This window comes from Typopeltis vanoorti, chromosome 20 (genome assembly GCF_054136105.1).
Source record: "Typopeltis vanoorti isolate ZY-2024b chromosome 20, IOZ_Tvanoo_1.0, whole genome shotgun sequence".
NCBI classification, from domain to species: Eukaryota; Metazoa; Arthropoda; class Arachnida; order Uropygi; family Thelyphonidae; genus Typopeltis; species Typopeltis vanoorti.
The window spans coordinates 23,532,934-23,557,936 of record NC_143568.1 but is presented as its reverse complement, the minus strand read 5'-3'; the positions used below and the strand labels follow the sequence as shown (position 1 = coordinate 23,557,936).

At 36.5% G+C, this 25,003-nt stretch overlaps 1 protein-coding gene across 1 annotated transcript in view; it reads left to right on the top strand.

The window, feature by feature from the left end:
• The window catches only part of TfIIS (RNA polymerase II elongation factor), a 163,861-nt gene that overhangs the window by 58,561 nt on the left and 80,297 nt on the right, over positions 1-25,003 (top strand). The window contains exon 3 of the mRNA XM_090410830.1: positions 8,930-9,038. Coding sequence (XP_090266956.1) covers positions 8,930-9,038 — 109 coding nt within the window. The remainder of the gene's footprint in view (positions 1-8,929; positions 9,039-25,003) is intronic.

The following is a 25,003-nucleotide window of genomic DNA, read 5'->3' as shown; positions in this document are numbered from 1 at the left end:
CATATCTGTTCCTAATTTTGATGCACTTGAATTTTTATACATATGTCTAAGTATATCAATGTAAATTTTTTCAATTCTTTGATTTTTAATGACTTACATTAAGCAATAGGTAATGTGATTGAAACAAATGCCCTTTCAAAATCAGTAAATGCTAGACCTAAGCGTTTTTGGTATTCATTTGTCTTTTCAATTATCTGTACATATATATGATCAATGGTGCTGTAATGTTTTCTGAATCCCTGCTTGTTCTGGAGGTTGGCAAAAATCTAGACTGTTTTGTATTCTGTTACTAATGATTTTGTAAATATTATACATATTATCTTGTACATATTATTTATTAATTTAGCTATTCATTATTTTTTATAGCCTTGTTTATTGCTGCAATCTTTGGAATGGTGCAATATGACCTTTGCTGTCCTTGCAGCAGTAAACCACAAGCAACCATCTTTACCAACTTCGGTGTTTCTAGCATATCTCTTCCATCTATTACTCATACTTTGAAAACCATATTCTCTTAGTCTATTCTTATATGCACAATACTGTTGGATTCAGTATTATCTTGATTACCTGCTACTGGATCATTTTTAAATGTCTTCTGATCCTCTGAATCCAGGTGACCATATCTGAGTATAGTAGTCTAGATTATGGCTATATGAAAGCCTTGTGCAGTGGAAGAATGACTTCTATACTCCTACAGTTTAGTGTCTTTTTTCAACATTGCAGTTATGCAGTGTGATGTCTTAACCACCTTAGCAATGTGTCACCTAAACTGTAACTCTACAATAATACCTCTCCCACTTAAATTCTAGCTTCATTGACTTTGTAGCAAATTACCATTAATATATAGTACCCTGCCTGCAATGTCCTCCATCCAAAATGCACAACTTTGGATTTAGTAAGATTGAACTGATATCCCAAATTTGGGAGACTCTCATTATGAGAACTTCAGCCCAACGGCCAAGACTACCAAATTAGCCCGCAAGAGGGCACCATTAGGACTTTAGGAACAAAATTAGTGTCTTAATTTCTACCTCATTTGCTTTGTTAGTCCCTTTAGTGCACATACCATATCTTTATGTTCCTGAAGATGACAATGTGACATTGTCGAAATATAGAAGTGATTCATTAAAGTTATCTTTAATTAATTTACTTTACATGCGTTGTTAATTCCGTAAATTAATTACCAGTTATGAACTGATATTTATTGTCATTTTCCATAGAACCAATTTCTTTAGATCAACATGCAAGGATCCTTAAGCAGAGGTGTCCTTTATCATCTTTTGCAACTCTCTGTTCATTGACAAATAATTGTATGCTACTGTCAGACCAGTCCTGGTATTATTAACATACAAGTTAAACAACAGTGGCCCAAGTACAGAACCCTGTGATTCCCCACTGGTCACCCTCATTCTCTTAGCATTTAAAGTCAAAATTTAAAGTGTAAAATATGAGCGAAACCTATATTTAACAAAGCCATGCTGTCTTCTGTAGAGGATTAACATGCTATCTACCCATCACTTGGATGTGGTTCCTAATTAGTCTCTGACACATTTATGACCACACCAGAGATATAGATCAGTTGTATGGTGAGACCTTAAAACTATAATTTTAATTATTTAATAATCTATAATTATGGATCCTTTCTTTTAGTGTTACACTGTGATCAGCATTCATTTTAGAAATTATGGACTTCACAACAACCATGTTATATGTAACTATTTTAATTTCCTGACATTTCGACCTTCATATTAAGGTAATCATCTGTAGTATACACAAATATACAAGGACAAGTTGAGTTACATTTTACACAGTATGCTAAAGAGACGATAATTTGATCAACTGTTATTCTACTGGCATGACCTCTAGTGAAAATATAATATATATATATATATATATATATATATATATATATATATATATATATATATATATATATAAAATATTAAATAAAAATAACAAATAAAATTAAAAAGTTAATTAGAAACTACATCAAAGCTATATAGCTATATTCTGTTTAAGATAACATCAGAGAAACATTCTTTCATATAGATAGTTTTCCTTACAGTAACAATGATGTGCTAATTTAACATGACAATTGTTATATTAGAGTTAAGATTCTGTATTATCTACAGTGCTGTTTATAGTTAACTCTTAGGGAGAAAGGTTCCTTAGGTAAAATATGTGCCTTCCATATGCTTGAGATTTTCAGACCATCATTATTGTTAAGATTAGGGTGGTTGATAAGAATCTCATAGGCTTCCTTAAATTTATGTTCATACCATGTTTTGGTGTGATGTAAACAGCTGGTGCTTTTCCAGTCAATTCTATGTAAAATGGTCAGGGTGTGATCAGAAAGGCCAGCTTCACCATAGTTATTATATTTAATGTGTCGTTTATGTTCCTTTTGTCTGATAAGAATTGTGCATCTGCTTTCCCCTATATATGGTAGATAACAGGTGCAGTAAATATGGCATACTCCAGGGTGGGTCAGCAGAGGGAGTGGGTCTTTGGATGAGTTGAGTAAGCTTTTTAATTTTTCAGGAGGTTTAAAGGTGGCTTTAAGGTTGTATTTCTGTAGTATTCTGTTTATTTTATCTGATGATTGTATGGAATGGTAATAGTTTTATTGTAGTCTAGTAGTTTATCTTTGTTTTTTAGTGAGGTCTTGTAGAGAATTTTGTTGATAGTGTTTTGACTGTAACTATTTTTTAGGAAAATATTACTGATAACTTCAAATTCATCTTTAAGCGCTTGTTCATTGGAGCATATCTTCAAAGCCCTGTTTTTTAGAGTATTAATGACACCTAGTTTTTGTGTTGGATGGTGGTAGGAGTTTATGTGTATATATTGGCCAGTACGTGTCGGTTTCTGGTAAACAGAGAAGGAAGGACTGCCAGAAGGAAGACATATGACAAGTGTATCTAGAAATGGAAGCGTGTTCTGCTTTTCAATCTCAATTGTGAACTGTATGCGTTTCTGTTGTTTTCTTAAGAAAGTGTCTTATGTCTGTCGGCCATGTGGCCAGATAGCGAAAACATTGTCAAGGTATCTAAGACAGACTGGTTTTAAAGCAGAGGAATCTAGAGCACGTTGCTCAAAATATTCCATATAAAAGTTAGCAATGGGGGGGGGATAATGGCAAGCCCATGACTGTGCCTTCTTTTTGTAAGTAGAAAGCATTTTTCCACACAAAATAACCAGAAGGTATCTAAGTTCCATATAAAATTAATATTCCATATAAAAGTTAGCAATGGGGGGGGGATAATGGTATCTAAGTTTCATATAAAATTAATATTCCATATAAAAGTTAGCAATGGTGGGGGAATAATGGTATCTAAGTTCCATATAAAATTAATATTCCATATAAAAGTTAGCAATGGGGAGTGGGGATAATGGCAAGCTCATGGCTGTGCCTTCTTTTTATAAGTAGAAAGCATTTTGCCACACAAAATAACCAGAACGTAATACATGCATAAAGAGCGCTGTGATATCTGGAGGGAATTTGTCCTGTAAAAGAAGGACTGTGTCATTGAATGCGACATTCGTAAAGAGGGCAGAGACATCAAAACTGATTAATAAATCATCTTTTTCTAATTTAATGTCTTTGATTATGTTTATAAAGTGTTGTGAGTTTCTGATATAGAAGGGGGAATGACCTTCCAACTCCTTGAGCGGTGACGCTAATTTCTTGGCTAGGTGATAATTCGGGCTGTCTATACTTTCTGGAGGGAATTTGTCCTGTAAAAGAAGGATTGTGTCATTGATTGGGACATTCGTAAAGAGGGCAGAGACATCAAACTGATTAATAAATCATCTTTTTCTAATTTAATGTCTTTGATTATGTTTCTGATATAGGAGGTGGAATGACCTTTCAACTCCTTGAGTGGTGACGCTAATTTCTTGGCTAGGTGATAATTCGGGCTGTCTATACTTTCGAATATCGGCCAGAGTGGTGTGTTTTGTTTGTGTATCTTTGGTAGACCTTAAATTCTCGGAGAACGAGCATAGTGCTGAAGTAGTTTTTTGACTGTATCTTCGGCCAATGTAGTAACTGATATAAGTAGCTTTTCTGTTTTTATTATTCTATTGGTTGGGTCGTAGTTAACAAGTTGGTATATACTGTTGTCCTTAATATGAAGGTCAAAACATCGGGAAATTAAAATAGTTACTTATAACACTGCTGTAAAGTCTATAATTTTTAAAATGAATGCTGATCACCATGTAACACTAATAGAAAGAATTCTTATAATTCATGTAGATTCGAACCACAAGCGATGAAACCAAAAGGGTAAGTTGAAGATTCATGTTTCTGGTTTGATCAATCAACTGGCATTTTTAACGCTGTAGAGATAACAATATCATTCCGAATTGCATCAAACTTAAAGAAAATTTACCTCAACAAAGGTGCAACGAATATACCATTTACCTCAACAAAGGTGCAACGAATATACCACAGCATGGAAAAAGCATTACTCAGAGAACAGATCCAGGCTACTAGGAAAAACTTGGCCTTTACTCCAAACCAATTACAAAATTTAAAATCTGAACTTTCAAGTTACTTGAATGCAGATATTTCGGTTATCCTCGAGAAGATTATCGAACAAAGAAAGAAAACCTCATATCCAAATTTCATAGACTAAAAGATCGACAAAACCAATGGACATATTTGAATTTCTCCACAGTGAATGTTAACAACCAACCAGAAGCAAGAAACAACAGGAGCCACCAATTCCCTTCAGGTAACAATAAAGTAGTCAATCTATCCACCCACGCCTTAAACAAAGATGAACTCTCGCTGCTCAGCAAAGGTATAGCAAAGGTATTTTGCCATAGCACCCAGATCGATTAACAAACTGGATTTTATTTGTAATATTGAAAGAGGCTTAATATTCATCCCAACTATCATAGGATAAAATACGTTTAGAAACCGTCAACATTTTAAATGTAAATTATAAGAAAACATTAACAAGCAACTTAACAAAACACAAATTTAGTGGTGAAATCACTAAAATCAAACTGGACATCTTAATAACTAGAGCCGATAAAGGCAGTGTCACCATTATTCTAAATCGAACCACTTATTTAGAAAAAACGAATCTGCTAGTCTCGGACAACAGTACATATCAACTTGTTAACTTTGACTCAACCAATAGAATAAAAAAGAAAACAGAAAAGCTACTTAAAGCAGTTACTACACAGTCCGAAGATACAGTCAAAAAATTACTTCTGCACTATGCTCGTTCTCTGAGAATTTACTGTCTACCAAAGATACACAAACAAAGCACACCACTCTGGCCAATAGTTGAAGGTGTACACATCCCGAATTATCACCTAGCCAAGAAATTAGCATTAACACTCAAGTAGTTGGTAGGTCACTCCCCCTCCTATATCAGAAACAACACTTTATAAACATAATCAAAGACATTAAATTAGAAAAAGATGATTTATGAGTCAGTTTTGGTGGTTCTGCCCTCTTTACGAATGTCGCAATCAATGACACAATCCTTCTTTTACAAGACAAATTCCCTCCAGATATCACAGCGCTCTTTACGCATGTATTACGTTCTGGTTATTTTGTGTAGCAAAATGCTTTCTACTTACAAAAAGAAGGCACAGCCATGGGCTTGAAATTATCCCCCCCCCCCCCCCATTGCTAACTTTTATATGGAATATTTTGAGCAATGTGCTCTAGATTCCTCTGCTTTAAAACCCAAAGTCTGTCTTAGATACGTTGACGATGTTTTCGCTATCTGCCACATGGCCAACAGGCATTAGACACTTTCCTCAGCAAAGTGTCATTAGACGCTTTCTTAGCAAACAACAGAAACGCATACAGTTCACAATTGAGATTGAAAAGCAGAACACACTTCCATTTCTAGAGACACTTGTCATATGTCTTCCTTCTGGCAGTCCTTCCTTCTCTGTTTACCAGAAACTGACATGCACTGGCCAATATATATACACATAAACTCCTACCACCACCCAACACAAAAACTAGGTGTCATTAATACTCTAAAAAACAGGGCTTTGAAGATATGCTCCAATGAACAAGCGCTTAAAGATGAATTTGAAGTTATCAGTAATACTTTCCTAAAAAATAGTTACAGCGAAAACACTATCAACAAAAAATTCTCTACAAGATCTCACTTAAAAAATACAGATAAACTAGACTACAATAAAACTATAACCATTCCATACATTAAAGAGACATCAAATAAAATAAACAGAATACTACAGAAATATAACCTTGAATCCACCTTTAAACCTCCTGCAAAATTAAAAAGCTTACTCAACTCATCCAAAGATCCACTCTGGAGTGTGCCGTATTTATTGCACCTGTTATCTACCATATATAGGGGAAAGAGGACGCACAATTCTTATCTGACAAAAGGAACATAAACGACACATTAAATATAATAACTATAGTGAAGCTGGCCTTTCTGATTATACCCCTGAACATTTTACATAGAATTGACTGGAAAAGCACCAGCTGTTAAATCACACCATAAAATGGTGTTTAAATTTATGTATGAACATAAATTTATGGAAGCCTGTGAGATTCTTATCAACCACCCAAATTTTAACAATAATGATGGTCTAAACATCCCAAGCATATGGAAGGCACATATTCACCCCAAGTAACCTTTCTCCCTAAGAGTTAACTATAAACAGCACTGTAGATAATCCAGAATCTTAACTCTGATATAACAATTGTCATGTTAAATTAGGACATCATTGTTACTGTAAGAAAACTATCTATATGAAAGAATGTTTCTCTGATGTTATCTTAAACAGAATATAGCTTTGTGTAGTTTCTAATTAATTTTTTGGTGTTATTTGTATTTTTTTATTTAATTTTTTTTAATATATATATAATATTTTTGCTAGAGGTCATGCTGATAGAATAACCGTTGATCAAATCATTGTCTCTTTAGCGTACTGTGTGAAATGTAACTCAGCTTGACCTTGTATATTTGTGTTATACTCCAGATGATTACCTTAATATGAAGGTCGAAATGTCGGGAAAATTAAAATAGCTACTTATAACACGGTTGTAAAGTCCAAAATTTTTAAAATGAATTATAATTATGGAGTCTCCATAATTATAAAATCATACATATACCAGTAAAAAATTTTTATTGTACAAATATTTCATCCTGTACATTGTAAGATGAAATGTTTGTGCAATATAGAAGTTTTACTGCATTGTGTGATTTTATAATTATGATCTGTCTGTAATTGGTTGCTTCTGTCTTAGCATCCTTTTTTGAAATCGTCTTAGTTGTTTTTTACTTTTTCAGCATTGTTTCTGTTGTTCCTTCTGATGCCAATGATTCATACAATACATAGGATGAAATATTTGTACAATACATTTGTATATGGAGTTGAGAACACTATATAATATAATATATAATATTGTATATACACTATATAATCCATTGTGACCAATCTATTTCATAGATCTCTGTTTAAATATGAATGCTTATTAAGAAAGTGCTGAAACCCTCTTCATTGACTGAACTTTAATTGGAATGACTGTCTTACCATCCCTAAAAGAGCCTCCATCGGGAATCGAACCCAGGTCTTTCAGACCCTTTGGTCTGAAAGACCTGGGTTCGATTCCCGTCTATGACGTGAGGAACCTTTATCTGGTCTCTTTCAACTAAAGATGAGTTAGTCTTGTCTCATACGGAGGTAGAGGATTTTTTCACCCTGGAAATTCAAGACTGGCCCTTGAACACATGGATCTACAGTCGTAAAATACATACTTAATCCTTCATTAGGAGGTCTCAATCAATCCTAAGGGACAGTGGAGGAACGAGGGATCCCCATATGAATAAATAAACCATCCCTAAAGTTTGGGAAATTATTAATTAATATTTTCAGCCCACACTGGTTTTAACCTAACAAATATGCATCTGTGCATATTTGTGCATGTATAGAGGCATTATAAAGTAATGCATGTGATGTACTGTTTCTGTTGTTCAAATAATCACAAACAATGACTCACACTGATATCTTATGATATGTAAGATGAAATATTTGTACAGTAAATAATTTTTACTGCATTACATGTGGATTTTATAACTATAATCGATCTGTAATTGGTTGCTTCTTTCCTAGTGCCGTCCTCGTATAATGAAATTGTCTTGGTTTCCTTCACTTATTCAGAACTGACCTTATGTTTTGATTCAAACTGAACAAAGTCAGAGGCACTGCTCATTCTGTTGCACATTCTTTCAACATCCTTGCTGATATCCTGTTTAGTCCCATTTCTGCAATCAAATTCAACTTGTACATTAGCTTTAATACTTACCAAGTTGTACACCAGCTTAATTTCACTTCAATATCCAGGTAGTTAATGGGTCTCTGCCTAGGATGTGTATCTTATTAAAGTGATCACTGAACAACTCTGCTTTCTCTAAAGCATTTAACACATTCCTGCCTTCTTTTCTTTTAATTTTACACAGTGATCAACATTTGTCATAGTAAAATCACCTGTAAAACTCAATATTTCAGACAATAATATAGTGTTAGACACCACAAGATAGCAGTTGTCTGTAATACACTCCTCCCCAGATGCTAATTAAAATCACTATAGTCTTGGGTGAACTATTCTGTGGATGGCTTAGGGCAGAAGCTAGTTGCCCAATAGTCTTCATAAAGTTAGGACTGAACGGCCTTGCCTGCCTACTTTGGAGAAGATAACATGTTAGCAGATCTATTTTATTTATATAAAAGGTATTTGAAAACCTGTAATACCTTAATATATGTGAATGCATTCTAGTTTAGATAATAATTATTTATTATTATTTAAGAAAATTTTAGGTTTAACCATTGTGTGCTAAAATCTCAAGACTAAATGAAAATTTATTTTGATAATTTAAACTTTATTTCTTTCTTTTTCTCTTTTTTTTTTTAATCACAGAAAACCAGGATAGGAATGACAGTAAATTCTTTGAGAAAGTCTAGCAATGATGAGGAAGTAATAACACTGGCTAAGAATCTCATCAAGAGTTGGAAGAAATTGCTGTCAGGTAAGGTTTTTTCCTCCTCCTCTTCTGTTTATTAGGCTAGGATAAAATACCATAAAACTATTTACTGTTTCATGTATCACACACACTCTCTCTTTTATCACCTCCTTGACATCTGACCCTTCGAAACTTACCTTGCATCCAAAAATAAGTAATCATTCTGGTGTCTGCTATATGCAACAGTGACTTTTAGCAAACACTGGTATAAAATTCATTCATTATAACAGTGCTGACAAGTTCTTGCCAAAGTCCTATAACAATTATAAGAAAGTCCTACAGGAAATAAGAATTCCAAGTTAAATTCAATATAGATAACTATTCACTATAATAAGCCTATTCTTGAGTCTTTATGCAGTGTACTGTAGTGAGGGTAAACCGTATCTGTGTTACTATTTATTATCTGACTGCCAAAGTCTTACTCGGTGTTTGAAAATTCTGAAAATTAGTGTTACCAATGTTCATTATTTGCAGTTTCACTTATTGTCCAAACATTAAACTATCTATCCTAACAATCAGTTATTTTAAACATTTTCCCCTCTTTCTGAGAAATAGATGTGTAGATGTCAAGTTACTCAATCATATATGCTGATTTCAAAGATATTGGGACAAATGAGCTCAAACATGTGATATGGATACAGGTTTCAATAATGATATCAAGCAATGGTTTTCAGACTGGGAAGTGAAACTTTGAATCAAGAAGGCGCAAAAAATAATATACATTGTGTATTATCATTATATCATTACATATTCATGCTAGATGCATTAACCACTTCAGCAAGTAAACTGTTCCACTGTACACTGCTCTATGAGAGAAAAATCTAGCTCTCACCCTTTTCTTAACCACACACACAAACTAACTTTCATGGATGCCCCTCTTCCCACCTTGCATATAATGAAAAATTTCATCAGTTGATAAACTTGTAACATTATTTCAGAAGTTTATAGAGTTCTATCATATCATTCCTCTTTCTGCTGTCTACCAGTGTCAGCAGTCTCTACAATCTCAATCTACCCTCGGCATCTACATTTCATAATCCTGATATCATTTTTATTACTCTCTCTTTGCACCCTTTTTTCTTTCTTTTCTTTATCTCCTCCAAAGCTAGAACAAATCTGCATGTAGTAGTCCAGGTGAAGTTGTATTAAGACCTTGTAAGGAGTCAGAATGGCTTCCTTATCCTAACATGTCAGTGTTCATTTAACATTGCAATTATTCTCTGAGTTGTATCTACAATTTTTGCAATGTGACTTGGAACTTTACTTTCTTCTCCTCCATAATTCTAAGATTCCTAGCCTCATCAGTTTCTTTTGACATAACTCCACTAATATAATATGCTCGTGGAAATCTCATATGCCAAAATGCATAAACTTTACAGTTAATAATTGAATTGACAGCCTTTTCTCACTGTTCCAGGTTATTCAAATCATGCTGTAAATGATATATATCAGTAGTATCTCTAATTGGCCTGCCTATCTTTGCATTATCGGCAAACAGTTAAGTATCTCCTGCCAGGTCCTTCCCGATATCATTAATGTATAGATATCCCAAAAACTGGTCTCTGTGAAACACCACTGGTTACCTTAAATCTGGTAGATTCACATCTGCCATATACCACTTTCTAATATCTATCCTTCAGCCACCTACTTATTCAGGTCAATAGTTTATATTCCAATCCCATATTCTACAATTTATGCAACAGCCTTTCATGGTATCCTTTAAAAAATCTAACGGTATCATAGTATATCTGATCCAGCTCAGCCATAACATTATAAAATACGAGCAAATTGCTAAGACATGACTTCCCTTTAGTAAACACATGCTGTTCTTTGTCAAGTTTAACTTGTCTCTCAACCCATTTCTGTATGCAAGTTCTTACTGACTTTTCGAAAATCTTCACCACTACTCCAGAGGTAGTGACTCAGTAGTTAAGCATGGCAGTGTTTGCACCACCCTCAATAGAACTATCCTATATTCTTTCCACTGTTGTATCTTTCCAGAGCTGAGACCCAAGATATACAAACATGTAAAAATCAAGCCATCAGGCTGAACATTCCTTTAGTACATGTGCTAATATCCCATCTTTCCCTATTGCTGAATTTGAACAATCTCATCTGCTTTTGATGTGAGGGTACTTTCTGCATTCACTAAAGTTATTCTTCGACATTCTTTTTTTTTTTCTTGCTGCATAGCAATAAAATTCATTTGGGTTGCTTTTTACTGCACACCCAATTTATTTTCATACTCTGATTTAGTTTTCTGTATAACACTTGTGACTGTTCTGGCTTGCTTATTATAGACTTCATACCTCCTCTCATTCTCATCACATTTCTACGTCATCTTCTTTTTATGGATCTCTTGTTTAATAAAGTTGCATTTTTTTCACTCTCGCCCTGTTTGTTCTTTGAACTGTAGATACAGATGTACACATTTAGATACTGTTTCATTTAAGCACCTTTTCAAAGCTTCCCATGAATTGCTGATATCATTCAGTAACTAATATCGTTGGACCAAAGATAGTATTCTCCTGAGTTTATCATAATGTTCAGCTTTGTAGTTCAACATGTAACCTATCCTAATTGGAACATCCATATATTTAGCTACTTCCTAGGACAGTATGGCATGATTGATGTCACCAACTGGTGGCAAAACATCATCATCAAATTCCTGACATGTACTCTCAAGGGGGTATACAGGATATGATAGTGCTACATGAAAAACTTACATCATTAGTAACTTCCTATCTACAGATTTCCTCCAAATCAATCTTTTACCTGTCAAGACGACATTATCAGATCTTATATTTCTATCTTCTAAGGCACTTTTTAATGTGTCAATCCACTTATATCTTGGTCTTTCTCGAGGTCTTTTTCCTGCCGACCTGGCAGAGAACACTTGTTTTCCTAATCTTTCCTCTCCCGTTCTTGAATACAGCTAATTTAGTATTTTGACTAATTTCTCTCTTATTCCATATAAATTTATTCAGTTCCTACCATACCAGCTTTGTTGATTCTGTTCTCTGTTTATATATTTAATTTACCATCTTCATTAAAAATCGTGCCTAAGTAGCTGAAATGTTTTACTCATTCTATAGGTTCTCCATTCACAATGCAGTTGATATTTTCAATGCTTCTGCTTATTTTCATTGTCTTTTTCTTGTTATTGCTGACCTTCATACCATATCTATTACAACAGTTATTCAATTTAGTCAGGGAATCTTGCAGACTTGTAGCAGATTTATTTAGAGCTGACATTAACGTCTCCCATTTTGATATCAGGTTTAATACCACTTTCCTTTATAATGTGATCCACATAGATAATGAATAACAGAGGGGATAATGTACATCCTTGTCTGACACCACATTTAACATTAAACCTGTACTTCCTTCAATTTTAACTGCTGACTTGCAACTCAAATAAAGACTAAGTATTACTTGATATTATGCTTTATTCACACCATACAACTGTAGCATTTTGCATTGCTTCACACCTTGTCATATGCCTTTTCCAGATCTACAAAACTTAAATACAGATCTTTGTTATATTCCCATGATTTCTCAACTATATGTCATAAAGTGAAAATCTGATCCTGACAGCCTCTATTTGGCCTGAATCCAGCTTGTTCTTCACCAAACTCCTCTTCCACAATCCTTCTCAACCGTTTCTCAAGTATACTTGCATATATCTTACCAGGAACACTCAGTTAAAAAATACCTCTGTAATTCTCACATTCAGTTCTATTTCTCTTCTTTATATATATGGGTACTATGAGAGCTCTACTCCAATCATCTGGAATTCGTCCTTATGTCCAGGCCTTTTGAACTATGCAGTGCAGCCACTGTACAGGGTGGCCATAAAATAACTTTCCCTCTTCGGAGGCATCTGTAGCTGAAACCAATAAACGGAATGAAACCAAATTTTATATTGAGACTTTTGAAGGCATGGGGAGATGATTTCTGCGAAAAAAAGATTTTGTACCAAAAGTCGCCGACAGGGGAAATCTTGGCGCTGGTGGAGCCAAAAGCAGTCAAATATTTGCAGTAAATGCAGGTAAAAAGGATTATGCAAATTTTACTGTGCGTATGTGACAGCAGCGCCACCAATTCCACTTAAAAAGGGGTTGGGAACGTTCAGGCAGTTATTCGAATGACTGACGAATTATGCTCAATATGCATCCTACCTTGCCTTCTCGTGCTTTACTTATTGTTTTGAAAGTGAACATAAAATGGGCTGTTATGAACATCCGACTTCTTACACTCAGCTGTATAGCATGTCACACAGATGCAATTCGTTGTACACAAGAAAGGTCAGCACATTGAAAATCGTCTATGTGGTCCAGGGGACCCTGATTCTGATGAATAAAATATTTCCTGTGAGTTCAATCACTACATTAATTTCTCACAAGTTTTTTTTTAGTTTAATTATTATTATTCTTTTTATCATTGTAACGCACCACATATCCAGCTGGAATGAGGTGATGTGGCTGTCGATTACACCGTCGAAATGTTGTTATTCCATCTGCCTTTAACGTAATTATCCACTTGTTTTCGGCTCTGCCAGCGCCAAAATTTCCCCTATTGGCGACTTTTGATACTAAATCTTTTTTTCACGGAAATCATCTTCCCATGCCTTCAAAAGTCATCATCATCATCAAATTCCTGAAATGTACCCTCAAGGGGTGTACAGGATATGACAGTACTACATGAAAAAATTACATCATTACTAACTTCCTATCTACAATTTTCCTCCAAATCAGTCTGTTATTTGTCAAGACTCCAACATTATCAGATCTTATATTTCTATCGTCTAAGGCACTTTGTACCATATCAATCCACCTATATCTTGGTCTTCCTCTGGGTCGTTTTCCTCCCAACCTGGCAGAGAACACTTGTTTTGCTAATCTTTCCTCTCCCATTCTATTTAAGTGACCATACCACCTGAGATTAGCTCTGCTAACGCATTCCTGGATGCTGACAATGTCAAGTTCTTTCCTAATATCCTCATTTTTAATATGATATTGCCATTGATGCCATCTGTTCACGCCTATAATCTTTCTCAGGACTCTCATATCTGCAGTCTCTAGTCTTTGGTCAAGTGTTTTACTTCTGACCCAGCTCTCAGATCCATAAGTTAAAACTGGTTTGAACACTGTCTTGTATACAGCTAATTTAGTGTTCCGACTAATTTCTTTCTTATTCCATATGAATTTATTCAATTGACTTCCCACCATAAAAGCTTTGCTGATTCTGTTGTCTATTTCTATATTTAATTTACCATCTTTAGTAAAAATCGTGCCTAAGTAGCTGAAATGTTTTACTTGTTCCACAGGTTCTCCATTCACAACACAGTTGACATTTTCAATGATTCTGCCTATTTTCATTGTCTTTGTCTTTTTATTGCTGACCTTCATACCATATCTATTACAACAGCTATTCAATTTAGTCAGAGAATCTTGCAGACTTGTAGTGGATTTAGAAGTATAACATCATCCGCATGAAGCAAAGAGCTGACATTAACATCTCCGATTTTGATATCAGGTTTAATACCACATTCCTTCATAATGTGATCCATATAGATAATGAATAACAGAGGGGATAATGTACATCCTTGTCTCACACCAGATTTAACATTAAACCATCTTCCTGTACTTCCTTCAATTCTAACTGCTGACTTACAACTCAAATAAAGACTAAGTGTTGCTTGATATAATGCCCTATTGACACCATATAACTGCAGCGTATTGAATAACTTCTCTCTTGGCACCTTGTCATATTCCTTTTCCAAATCGACAAAACTTAAATACAGATCTTTGTTGTATTCCCATGCTTTCTCGACTATTTGTCGTAAAGTGAATATCTGATCCTGACAGCCTCTATTTGGCCTGAATCCAGCTTGTTCTTCACCAAGCTTTTCTTCCACAATTCTTCTCGACCGTTTCTCAAGTATACTTGCATAGATCTTGCCAGGAACACTCAGTAGGGAAATACCTCTGTAATTCTCACATTCAGTTTTATTTCCCTTTTTATATATGGGTACTATGAGAGCTCTACTTCAATCATCGGGAATTCGTCCCTCTGTCCAGGCTTTCTGAACTATGCAGTGCAGCCACTGTAAGGCTTTTATACCACCATGCTTCAGCATTTCTGGTCAAATATCATCTACTCCTGCTGCCTTTCCACATTTCAAGCCTTTGATGGCTTTTTCTACTTCAAGTATGGATATGTATTCCTGACTGCATGCCTGGTCAGTGTTTTTTATCACTGTGCTGTCATCACTGCTTGTTTCATTTAGCAGTTTTTCAAAGTAATTACTCCATACTTCAAGGATATCTTTTTCTCCTGTTTTCATGTCACCTTTATCATCTCTAACTGCTTTTACAGCACTCTTTCCTCCATTCCTAAGTTTCTTCAACAACCTCCAGAATATTTTGCCACCTTCTTGATATTTATTTTCTATATTCTTGCCAAAGTCCTCCCATGACTTTTGTTTAGCTAGTGTTACACACTGTTTAGCTTTCTTACATTTGTCTCTGTATTCTGTAAGAGTAAAAGCTGACTTATTTGCCAGGAACTTTTGATATGCTTTCTTCTTTTCCTTCACTGCCTCTTTAACTTCCTATGTCCACCATGGAGTTCTAATTTTTCTATCCTTGCAGACAACCTCATCACATGCCTCTCTGGCAGAATCAATCAATGTTTTCTTCAGAGTTTGCCACTGAATCTCCATGGTTTGATTCCTGTTCTCAAACTCTTTCATTTTCTTTTCAATAATCTTTCTGTATTTTAGTCTACAGTTCACATCTGAGAGCTGCTCAACTTTTATTCGCTTTAAAACTTTTACATGTTATTCTTTTCAATATGAAATTTAATTTTATCCTGCTCTAGACTAAATAGTGATCACTTCCAATTTCAAATCCTCTGTACACTCTGGTGTCCTGCACCAGGGAGAAAACATTACTATCAACGATAACATAGTCAATGAGACTTTTCTTATTCCTTGCCTCTTCTCTCCATGTGAATTTGTGCACATTTTTATGTTGGAAGATGGTGTTAGTAATAACCAGTCCATGTCCTCAGCAGAAATCCTACAGATATTTGCCATGATTATTAGCTTTGCTCTTTTCTCCAAATTTTCCCAAAATATTTTTGTATGTCTCACAATCATTTCCTACTCTGTTATTTAGATCCTCAACAAGGACCAACTTTTCCTTTTTCATTGTGTCAGTTGCTTTTTCTAAAGCCTCAAAAAATTCCTCCACTTCTACCTTAGAAGTGGAGGAATTTTCTGTGGGACCATAGGCACAAATAAGTCTCATTGTCCAGTTCCCCATTCTCATATTTGCCCACATTACTCTACTTGAGACTGACTGCCATTCAAGAAGATTAGCCTCGTATTTTGTGTTGAATACTATGGCTACTGTTTCTTTTCCTTGATTGTCATTGCCTGAATATAACATTTTGTATTTATTGCTCAGAAAGATCTCACCAGTTTTGGTCTTTTTTGTTTCAGTCACCCCTATTATGTCGATCTGGTACTTATCTAATTCCTTAGCTAGCTCCATTTCTTTGCCATGCAGGCTTCTTACGTTGATAGTACCTTTAACTCTGGTGATATTGAGTTGGGGTTTGTTTTCAGATTTGTTCCAGTAGCTGACTTTTCGTTGTTCGCCCTTGTTCCCTGGCGACAACAACGGGGGCCTTGTTTAACCGGGCGACGCCCCAGCTGGCAGGAAATTTTGTCGTGTTGTACAATCAATTTTTATTTTGGTTTAACCAATAAGAATAAAATTAATTCGGCTAAATCCCAAATTGCCAGCCCATCCTCGTTCGTTCATTATCAAAGTAGATACCCAACAGGGTGCACCACGAGAAGGTGAGGATTGGACATTAGGTCAGAAGCCCTGGTCGGTTCTCCGCATTCCTTTAAAGGCTATGTGGAGGTCTCCTCTCAGTTATACAGCTTTGACCCTTAAGCACCCCGCTAAAAAGAACATTGTCACTTAACCGCACCTTGACCTCTCTTGAAAAAAACAGTTTATTTCTTTGGCAGAAAAAGTTCTTCTCCTGTAAACTACTTCATCTTGGAAATAACTATAGATTTCCTATTCTCAGTGATACAAAAAGTTCAGACTTAACAATAAAATCTTCAAATTCAAACACTACCCAGTGTTTCTCCTTAAATGCCTTCTAATAAAAAAAGTCCCACAAAAATGGTTCTTCTTTCTACTTCATGTTCAAGACTCACTATCTTTTCCTCCTCCTTCCTGCATGAAGGATTCCTGAGGAAAAAAATTATCAAACACTTAAAAATCAACTCACTGTATCCTCCAAAATAGCCATTAAAATATTACTGCATTAATGTAACCTTTAATATCCAATAAACATTTCTCTTCCTATATGAGACAAAACTTCATTTATCAAGTTCCAAAGTTCCTATAAATTTCTTCCACAACTGTTATTCCAGTTACATTTGTAACATAAAAGCTAAATAACTTTCATTCTGAAAGATCACTACTAACAGAACTTTTTTCTAACTTGTTTGAAAAACTCTTCCATATTACTACATATCTATCTCTCACTTAAACCGCTCTATCCAGCTGTTTAAGAACAGTAAATCAATGATTTCAATGCTATCCAGCAGTGAAAGAACGTGGTAACTAGTTACCACGTTCTTTCATGCATACATGCTTCAGCACACGATACTTCCGGTTCTGCTTCAATTGTGAAGTAAGATAAAACCGTCACCATTACATGTTATCTTTTTGGTGATTTGCTGTAAAAGTCTCGATATAAAATTTGGTCTCATTCCGTTTATTGGTTTTAGCTAAAGATGCCTCCAAAGAGGGGAAAGTTATTTTATGGCCACCCTGTGGCCATGAAATAACTTCCATACTATATACTCTATACATCTTGAGCATTTCTGGTCGAATATCATCTACTCCTGCTGCCTTTCCACATTAGGCTTTTGATGGCTTTTTCTACTTCAAATATGAATAGGTATTCCTGTTGAGTGTTTTTTACCACTGTGCTGTCACTGATTGTTTCATTTAGCAATTATATCAATTAATCATACTTCAAGGTTATCTTTTTTTATCAGTTTTCGTGTCACCTTTATCATCTTTAATTACTTTTATAGCACTCTTTCCTCGATTTCTGAGCTTCCTCAACAACCTCCAGAATATCTTGCCCCATTCTTGATATTTATTTTCTATGTTCTTACCAAAGTCTTCCCATGACTTTTGTTTAGCTAGTTTTACACATTGTTTAGCTTTCTTACATTTGTATCTGTATTCTCTAAGAGCACAAGCTGACTTATTTGCCAGGAACTTTTGATATGCTTTTTTCTATTCACTAACTCTTTAACTTCCTGTGACCACCATGGAGTTCTGATTTTTTTCTATCCTTGCAGACAACCTCACCACATTCCTCTTTGGCTGATCAAAGAGGCATATGGTGAGGGCTTGCCAGTGAATCTCCAGTGTTTGGTTCCTGTACTCTCATTTTTTCTTGAATAATTTTTGCATATTTTAGTCTATATCTCAGATCTGAGAGCTGCTCAACTTTTGTTTTAAAACTTTCTTACATGTTCTTCTTTTCGATATGAAATAACATTCACATGGTGTGAATGTAGCGAAACATTCACATTCTTAACTGATGTCTTGCAACAGCTCAATAAATTCTTCAATTTTATCATGAGACTTCTCTTTTGCTTAATCAATATTTTGGATAGTTTTAAGTCACCCATAATAATTACTTGTTTAGTGTCCGTTAGGGTAATTTGGCAATGCATTTTTTCATCTCTAGCAAATGAACTGCGAGATCTATAGCAGCACTGCACTATATGTTTTATCCTGTTAGCTTTGCTTTCACACCAGATAGCTCAAACTCACTGGTATATGGGACATTAACATTGCTTTCATGAGTTTCTATTCCACATTATCTGATATTAGTAGTAGTAGTACTCCTCCCTCATCTTCTATTTCTTCTTTTCTTAAAATATCTTATGCTTTACACTCCATTCTATTTACTACATCTGACTCCGATAGCCAGGTTTCACTACTACCAATAATCTTAGGCCAAAAGGTATTCAGAAAGGCAATAAACTCTGCTCCTTTAGTATTGCATTTGTGCATAGACAACTTATATTCTGGTTTTTTGTTATACTTATATCTACAGTCTGCTTGGCTCAGTTAGGTAACTTTCTCTTTTCTATACATGACACTCAAAAAGCATAAATTTCCATCCTCTCACTAGATTCATATCATTGTCACTTTTACATACCATAGCTGAACTTACACATTTTAACCATTCCTGGCATGGTGATCTAGATTCCCATTACTTTTTTCATTAGGTTTCAACCCAGTTAATAATTTCTTCTGGCTCCTGATACAAATCCATTCAAGTGGAGGCCATCCTTCTTATACAAATCTTTTCTACCTGCAAACTTACTCTGCACATCAAAAACTCACAACCATTTCTTCTACACAGCCTATTCATTAAATCAGTTCTATTGTATCCTTGTAATAAGCTAAAAGTTTTAATTCTCTCACTTTTTTTCCTTGCTTTTTCCAACAAGCCTTTCACATCTCTCTCTCTCATACTACTATATTTATCACTGCTTAAATTATTAGTTCCAACAAGACTACAATTTACTTTACTTGTCTTTACTTTTCTTTCTGTTTCTCTATTACATTTGCCATATCTTTAATTTTTGCTCCCAGGATGCTCATAGTAGTGACTCCTTTGCAAGCATAGATTTTGTTATCGAATCACTGTACCATATTACTTCTTTTTTTCTTATATTCTAACCAACTTCTCTTGTTGTTGATATAATTATTCATTGTTACCTTACCTGCTTTTTCTTCTTCTTCATGTTATTTTTCTTGTCCTGTCTGAGTTTCTTCAATTAAAAAAATCTAAAATAACCTAAATTTAACAATATATCTGCAATTATATTACTGAATGCAATAAATATAATAAATCCAATAAAAACTACAATAATTACTAAAAATACACCAATTAATTTATGAAAACTCAATAAATCAAAGACAAAATGTCACCAATTTTACTGGAGCTTTCTAAAAACATGACTGAACACCAATAATTAGTTATTTTTTCTTTTTATGAAAACGTAGATTTTTCAGCCATTATATACTTAAATCTCAAGACATAAAATAGAATTTGTTTTAAAAATTTGCAATTTCTTTTTTTCTTTAGGAAACTGTGAATGACAGATTTAGAGAATTTAATCTAAAATTCTCATAAGTCTCTGGCTGTCAGACTGTGTTGTTGAGTGGATCCCATTGGGGGGGGGGGGGGATGGTATGTGTGTTAAGGCTCCAGATGAAAAACCATGACTTGTCTGTTTGTCTGTGGTGCAAGTCTATGCACCTAATCTGGAGTCAGAATATTCTGCCTTCCTAGAGGAAGTGGATGCTGCTTTTGACAGGGTGGCAGACATGGAATCAGTCCTGCTAATGCGTGACTTCAATGCACATGTTGGAACAGATGACCAGACGTGGATGGATGTGGTTGGGCGGAACGGCGACCCTGACCTTAACGCGAATGGGTTGAAATTATTGGACTTCTGCTGTTCTAACAGCTTGTCCATAATGAACACCTTCTTCCAGCACCGAGAAGTCCATTAGTATTCCTGGTATAGAGATACACTTGGACAAAGGTCTCTGGTTGATTTCTTTATAGTCTCACAGACCTATTTTTTTCAGTATTGGACGTTTGTGCGAGGAGAGGGGGGGAGAACTGTCAGCTGACCACCACCTTGTTGTCTGCACTCTGTGGCTTCAGAAACCAGATGCTACCATCAATGCTGGTTGGCCTAAGCAGCTATACTGCATGAAATGGGAGGCACTGGAAAATGAGACTGTGAGGAGCAATTTTGCAGATGACATTTCCTCCAGGTTCAAAGAGATTCCCAAGTATACTGCAGATGTTGAGGAGGAGTGGGAGCTGTTCAGAACTTTGCACTCTCATGCTGTGGTAGAAAGCGGCTCGGCATGGCGACGGGCAATGAGAAAAGGACACCTTGGTGGAACCAAGAAGTCCAACAAGCTGTCTGGGCAAAAAAGGAGGCCTACCTTACATGGCTTAGGGTCAGGTCACCTGAGATGCGTTTCCAGTATGCCGAGGGGCGGAAAGCTGCTGCTGAGGGGCAATAAAGACAGCAAAACAGAAGGCTCTTGAATGCTTGGGAATCCTTTGGAGAAAGATTAGACTCATCCTACGCAAATGCAAACAAAGTATTTTAACCTAACCATCTGCCACCTTCGAGAGAGGAAATCATGCACAGCAAGGGCAATTAAGGCCTCTGGTGGTACACTATTAACAACCGAGAAGGATATCCTCCACAGATGGAGGGAATACTTTGAGAACCTTTTTAATCCAGAGGTGGCCCTGCGGTTGTGGATATCCAAGAAGTGCAGATCGGGGCGATGACTAGTCTCACAACAGAAGAGATCCATTTAGCAATACAATTGCTAAAATCGGGCATGGCTGGTGATGATTAAATTTGGCCCGAAATGCTAAAAGCCTTAAATCGAGACGGTGTTCTCTGGTTGACTCGAGTGTGTCAGGCTGCTTGGATATCTGGGCAACTACCAAAGCAATGGCAGACAGGCATAATAATACCAGTCTTCAAGAAGGGAGACCAGATGGACTGCAGCAACTATCGTGGCATCTCTCTGCTCAGCCTGCTTGGGAAAGTGTATGCAAGGTGCTTAGAAAAAAGGTGCAGGAACATAGTTGAGTCAAAGTTCCAGGAAGAACAATGTGGCTTTTGCCCCAGTAGAAACACAACTGACCAAATCTTCACTTTAAGGCAAGTCTTTGAGAAATCTTGGGAATCTGCCAAGAATGTCTACACATGTTTTGTAGACTTGGAGAAGGCATATGACCGGGTTCCTCGGGATAAGTTTTGGCAAGTAGTACAGGAGTACGGAGTGGATGGCCAACTATTAGCTGCCATCAAGTCCCTGTGTGATTGCGCAGAGTTTTGTGTCAGGGTAAACAGCATGAGGTCTGAACCTTTCACAGTCTCCGTTGGCCTCTGCTAAAGGTGTGTTCTGTCACCCCTCCTTTTCATAATATTTATGGACTGGATTGATAGGTGCAGCCGAGGCAGTGAGTGTGTCAGAATTGGAAGATGTATCATTGGACGTCTGCTTTTTTCAGATGACCTAGGTCAGCTTAGCTCCTCCACAGATGTCCTCCAGCAGACCCTGGATAGGTTTGTAGCTGTTTGTGCAGAAGCTGGAATGAAGATCAGTGTGGCCAAAACTGAAACATTTGTGGTCTCAAGACAAGCATCTCAGTGCACTCTACATGTGAGCGGAGTCCTACTGAGGGAGGTGGAGAAGTTTAAATACCTTGGGTCCATATTCATGAGTGATGGAAAGTGGGATGTAAAGCTAGATACTCGAATTGGCTCAGCAAGTGCAATATTGCGGGAGCTTGACCGTTCGGTAGTATTGAAGCAGGAGTTCAGCCAGAAGGCAAAGCTGGCTGTCTTCAATACAGTCTATGTCCCCCTCCTCATCTATGGTCATGAGAGTTGGGTAATGGCCGAAAGAATGCAGACATGAATCCAAGCATCTGAAATGAGGTTCCTTCGAGGGATTGCGGGCTGACAAGACTCGACAGAGTCAGAAGCTCTGCAATTCGGGAAACCCTCAATACTCAACCGCTGCTTCTCCATGTTGAGAGATCACAGTTACGTTGGTACGGGCACCTGGTCAGAATGCCACGAGAGAGGCTCCCTCAGCAGTCCTCCTTTGTCTAGCCAGAGGGTGGGAGGCCACTCACTGGATAGATTATATCCAAAACCTTGGGTGGACAGGCTTGGGAATCCCACCAGAACACCTGAGCTTGGTGGCGGAGGATCGTGACCATTGGAAGTTCCTCTTGCAGCTGCTACCCCCACAACCCAATTAGGAAAGGTGGTCCTTGAAGATGTATGTAATCTAATCTGAAATTAAATTTATAACTTAAGAGTGATTTCATAGGAAACAATTATTGAAGACTAGTTTCCTATGAACAGCTTTCTTTCAGATTGGTTTATTACAGCCAGTTTTTACTACAACAAATACTTATACAGGGTGGTTCAAAATTCCACATACAAGCTTTGAAGGGATGTAGAGAACATCAAAATCTACCATATTCATATAGGAAAGCATGATCGGAAATGTCACCGGAAGGTACTAACAGGGACACAAAGATATTTTTGAAAATACCTGGAGTTTTCCGGATATTAGCAGTGCCGATGGTGATTCTTGTCATGAGGTCCATGTCAGAGACAACAGGTGTTTCGTACACCATGGCTTTAAGGTCCCCCACAGAAAGAAATTAATGCTCGATAAATCAGGTGAGCGTGAGGGGTCATGTGACGGGTCCACCATGCCCAGTTCATCGAGCCCTAAAGGACCTGTCCAAATACTGACACACAGAAATGCCAAAGTGGGCTGGAGCCCCATCATGTTGGAACCACATCTGCCAATGCACAGTCATTGGAACATTGTTCAGTAAATCCAGCAGAACTTCTTCCAGAAAGGTCCGATACTTCTAGGAGTCCATTCGGGGTGGTAACAGGCATGGGCTGACTAAACAGTCAGCGACGATACCTGCCCATACATTAATGGCAAAGCATTGTTATGCAGCAAGTGATCGCACAGCACATGGGTTCTCATGGACCCACACATGAGCATTGTAGTGATTGAAGACCCCTTCGCAAGTAAATGAAGCTTCATCCGTGAGTAAAACACGAGTTGGAAAATCCGGGTCTACTTCACTTTTCTGCAGAAACTACTGCACGAATTCCACATGTCTAGGATAATCTTCGGCCATCAGTAACTGGACCTGTTGCAGATGAAATAGATGTAAGGACTCGAGTGCGGAACATGCAATACACTGGATCAAGATACTCCTATAGCAGAGGCAACACCACATGTGCTTGTCTCTGGATTATTGTCCATCAGATGCAACACCTCCTCTTCCAATGCGGGATTTCGTGTTGATCATGGTTGCCCACTATCATGCCTGGAATCCCTAAATGATCCATATTCACACAAATTTTGATGCAAATGCACAAACGTTTAGTGACTCAGTACACATCTCAGTGCTCGTAAAATGACACATGTTCTTCGTATGACGTCAAAAGCTTGAATGAGGAAGCCTCAATTGCTCACCTGGAGTACTGGTGAACAGCACCACCTATCATTTTCGGGTGGCTTTTCTGGTCATGCTTTCCTATGTGAATATAGTTGATTTTGATGTTCTCCACCTCCTCTCAAAGTTTGTAAGTGGAATTTTGAACCACCCTGTATGTAGTGAACATGCTTCTATAACAAACTACCGAAATGTTCCTGTTCAAGCTTGCCTTCATCGGTGCCGTGCTAAAGGAAATTCACCATAGCAAACTTTCTACTATATGGAAGGTTTGATATATTATTAGCCCTATCCTTTTCTCTATGTGTTCTCAGAACATTTCTGTACATCTTGGATTCATTGCATATTTTGTGTTAGGTCTCCAGCAAGAATCTATTACAGGAACCTTTCTTTATACCAAGACAGCTTGTATAAGGAAAAAAGGAACAGTCCTCTAATGATCTAAACAGTTTCTCTCATTCTTTGCTAGAACCTTCTAGGAGACATTGACAGAAATAAGTCTTATTGTCTAGTTTCCAGTTTGAAATTTAACCACATTACTCTACTTAAATAGTAGAAATAGATACTAGAAATACTAGAAAACAGATAGTTAAACCTACTAGTTTTGCCACATGTACTAGAGGTTTATTCTGCGTTAGGAAGAACAAAAAAAAATATACAATAAGCAGCACACAAACGAATAAACACACGAACCATTACACAACTAAAACTGAATATATAGGAACTGTTACATCTAACAGTTCATAACATATGTAATGATTCCCTACATAACTAAAGCTCTTTGGTTTGAGTTA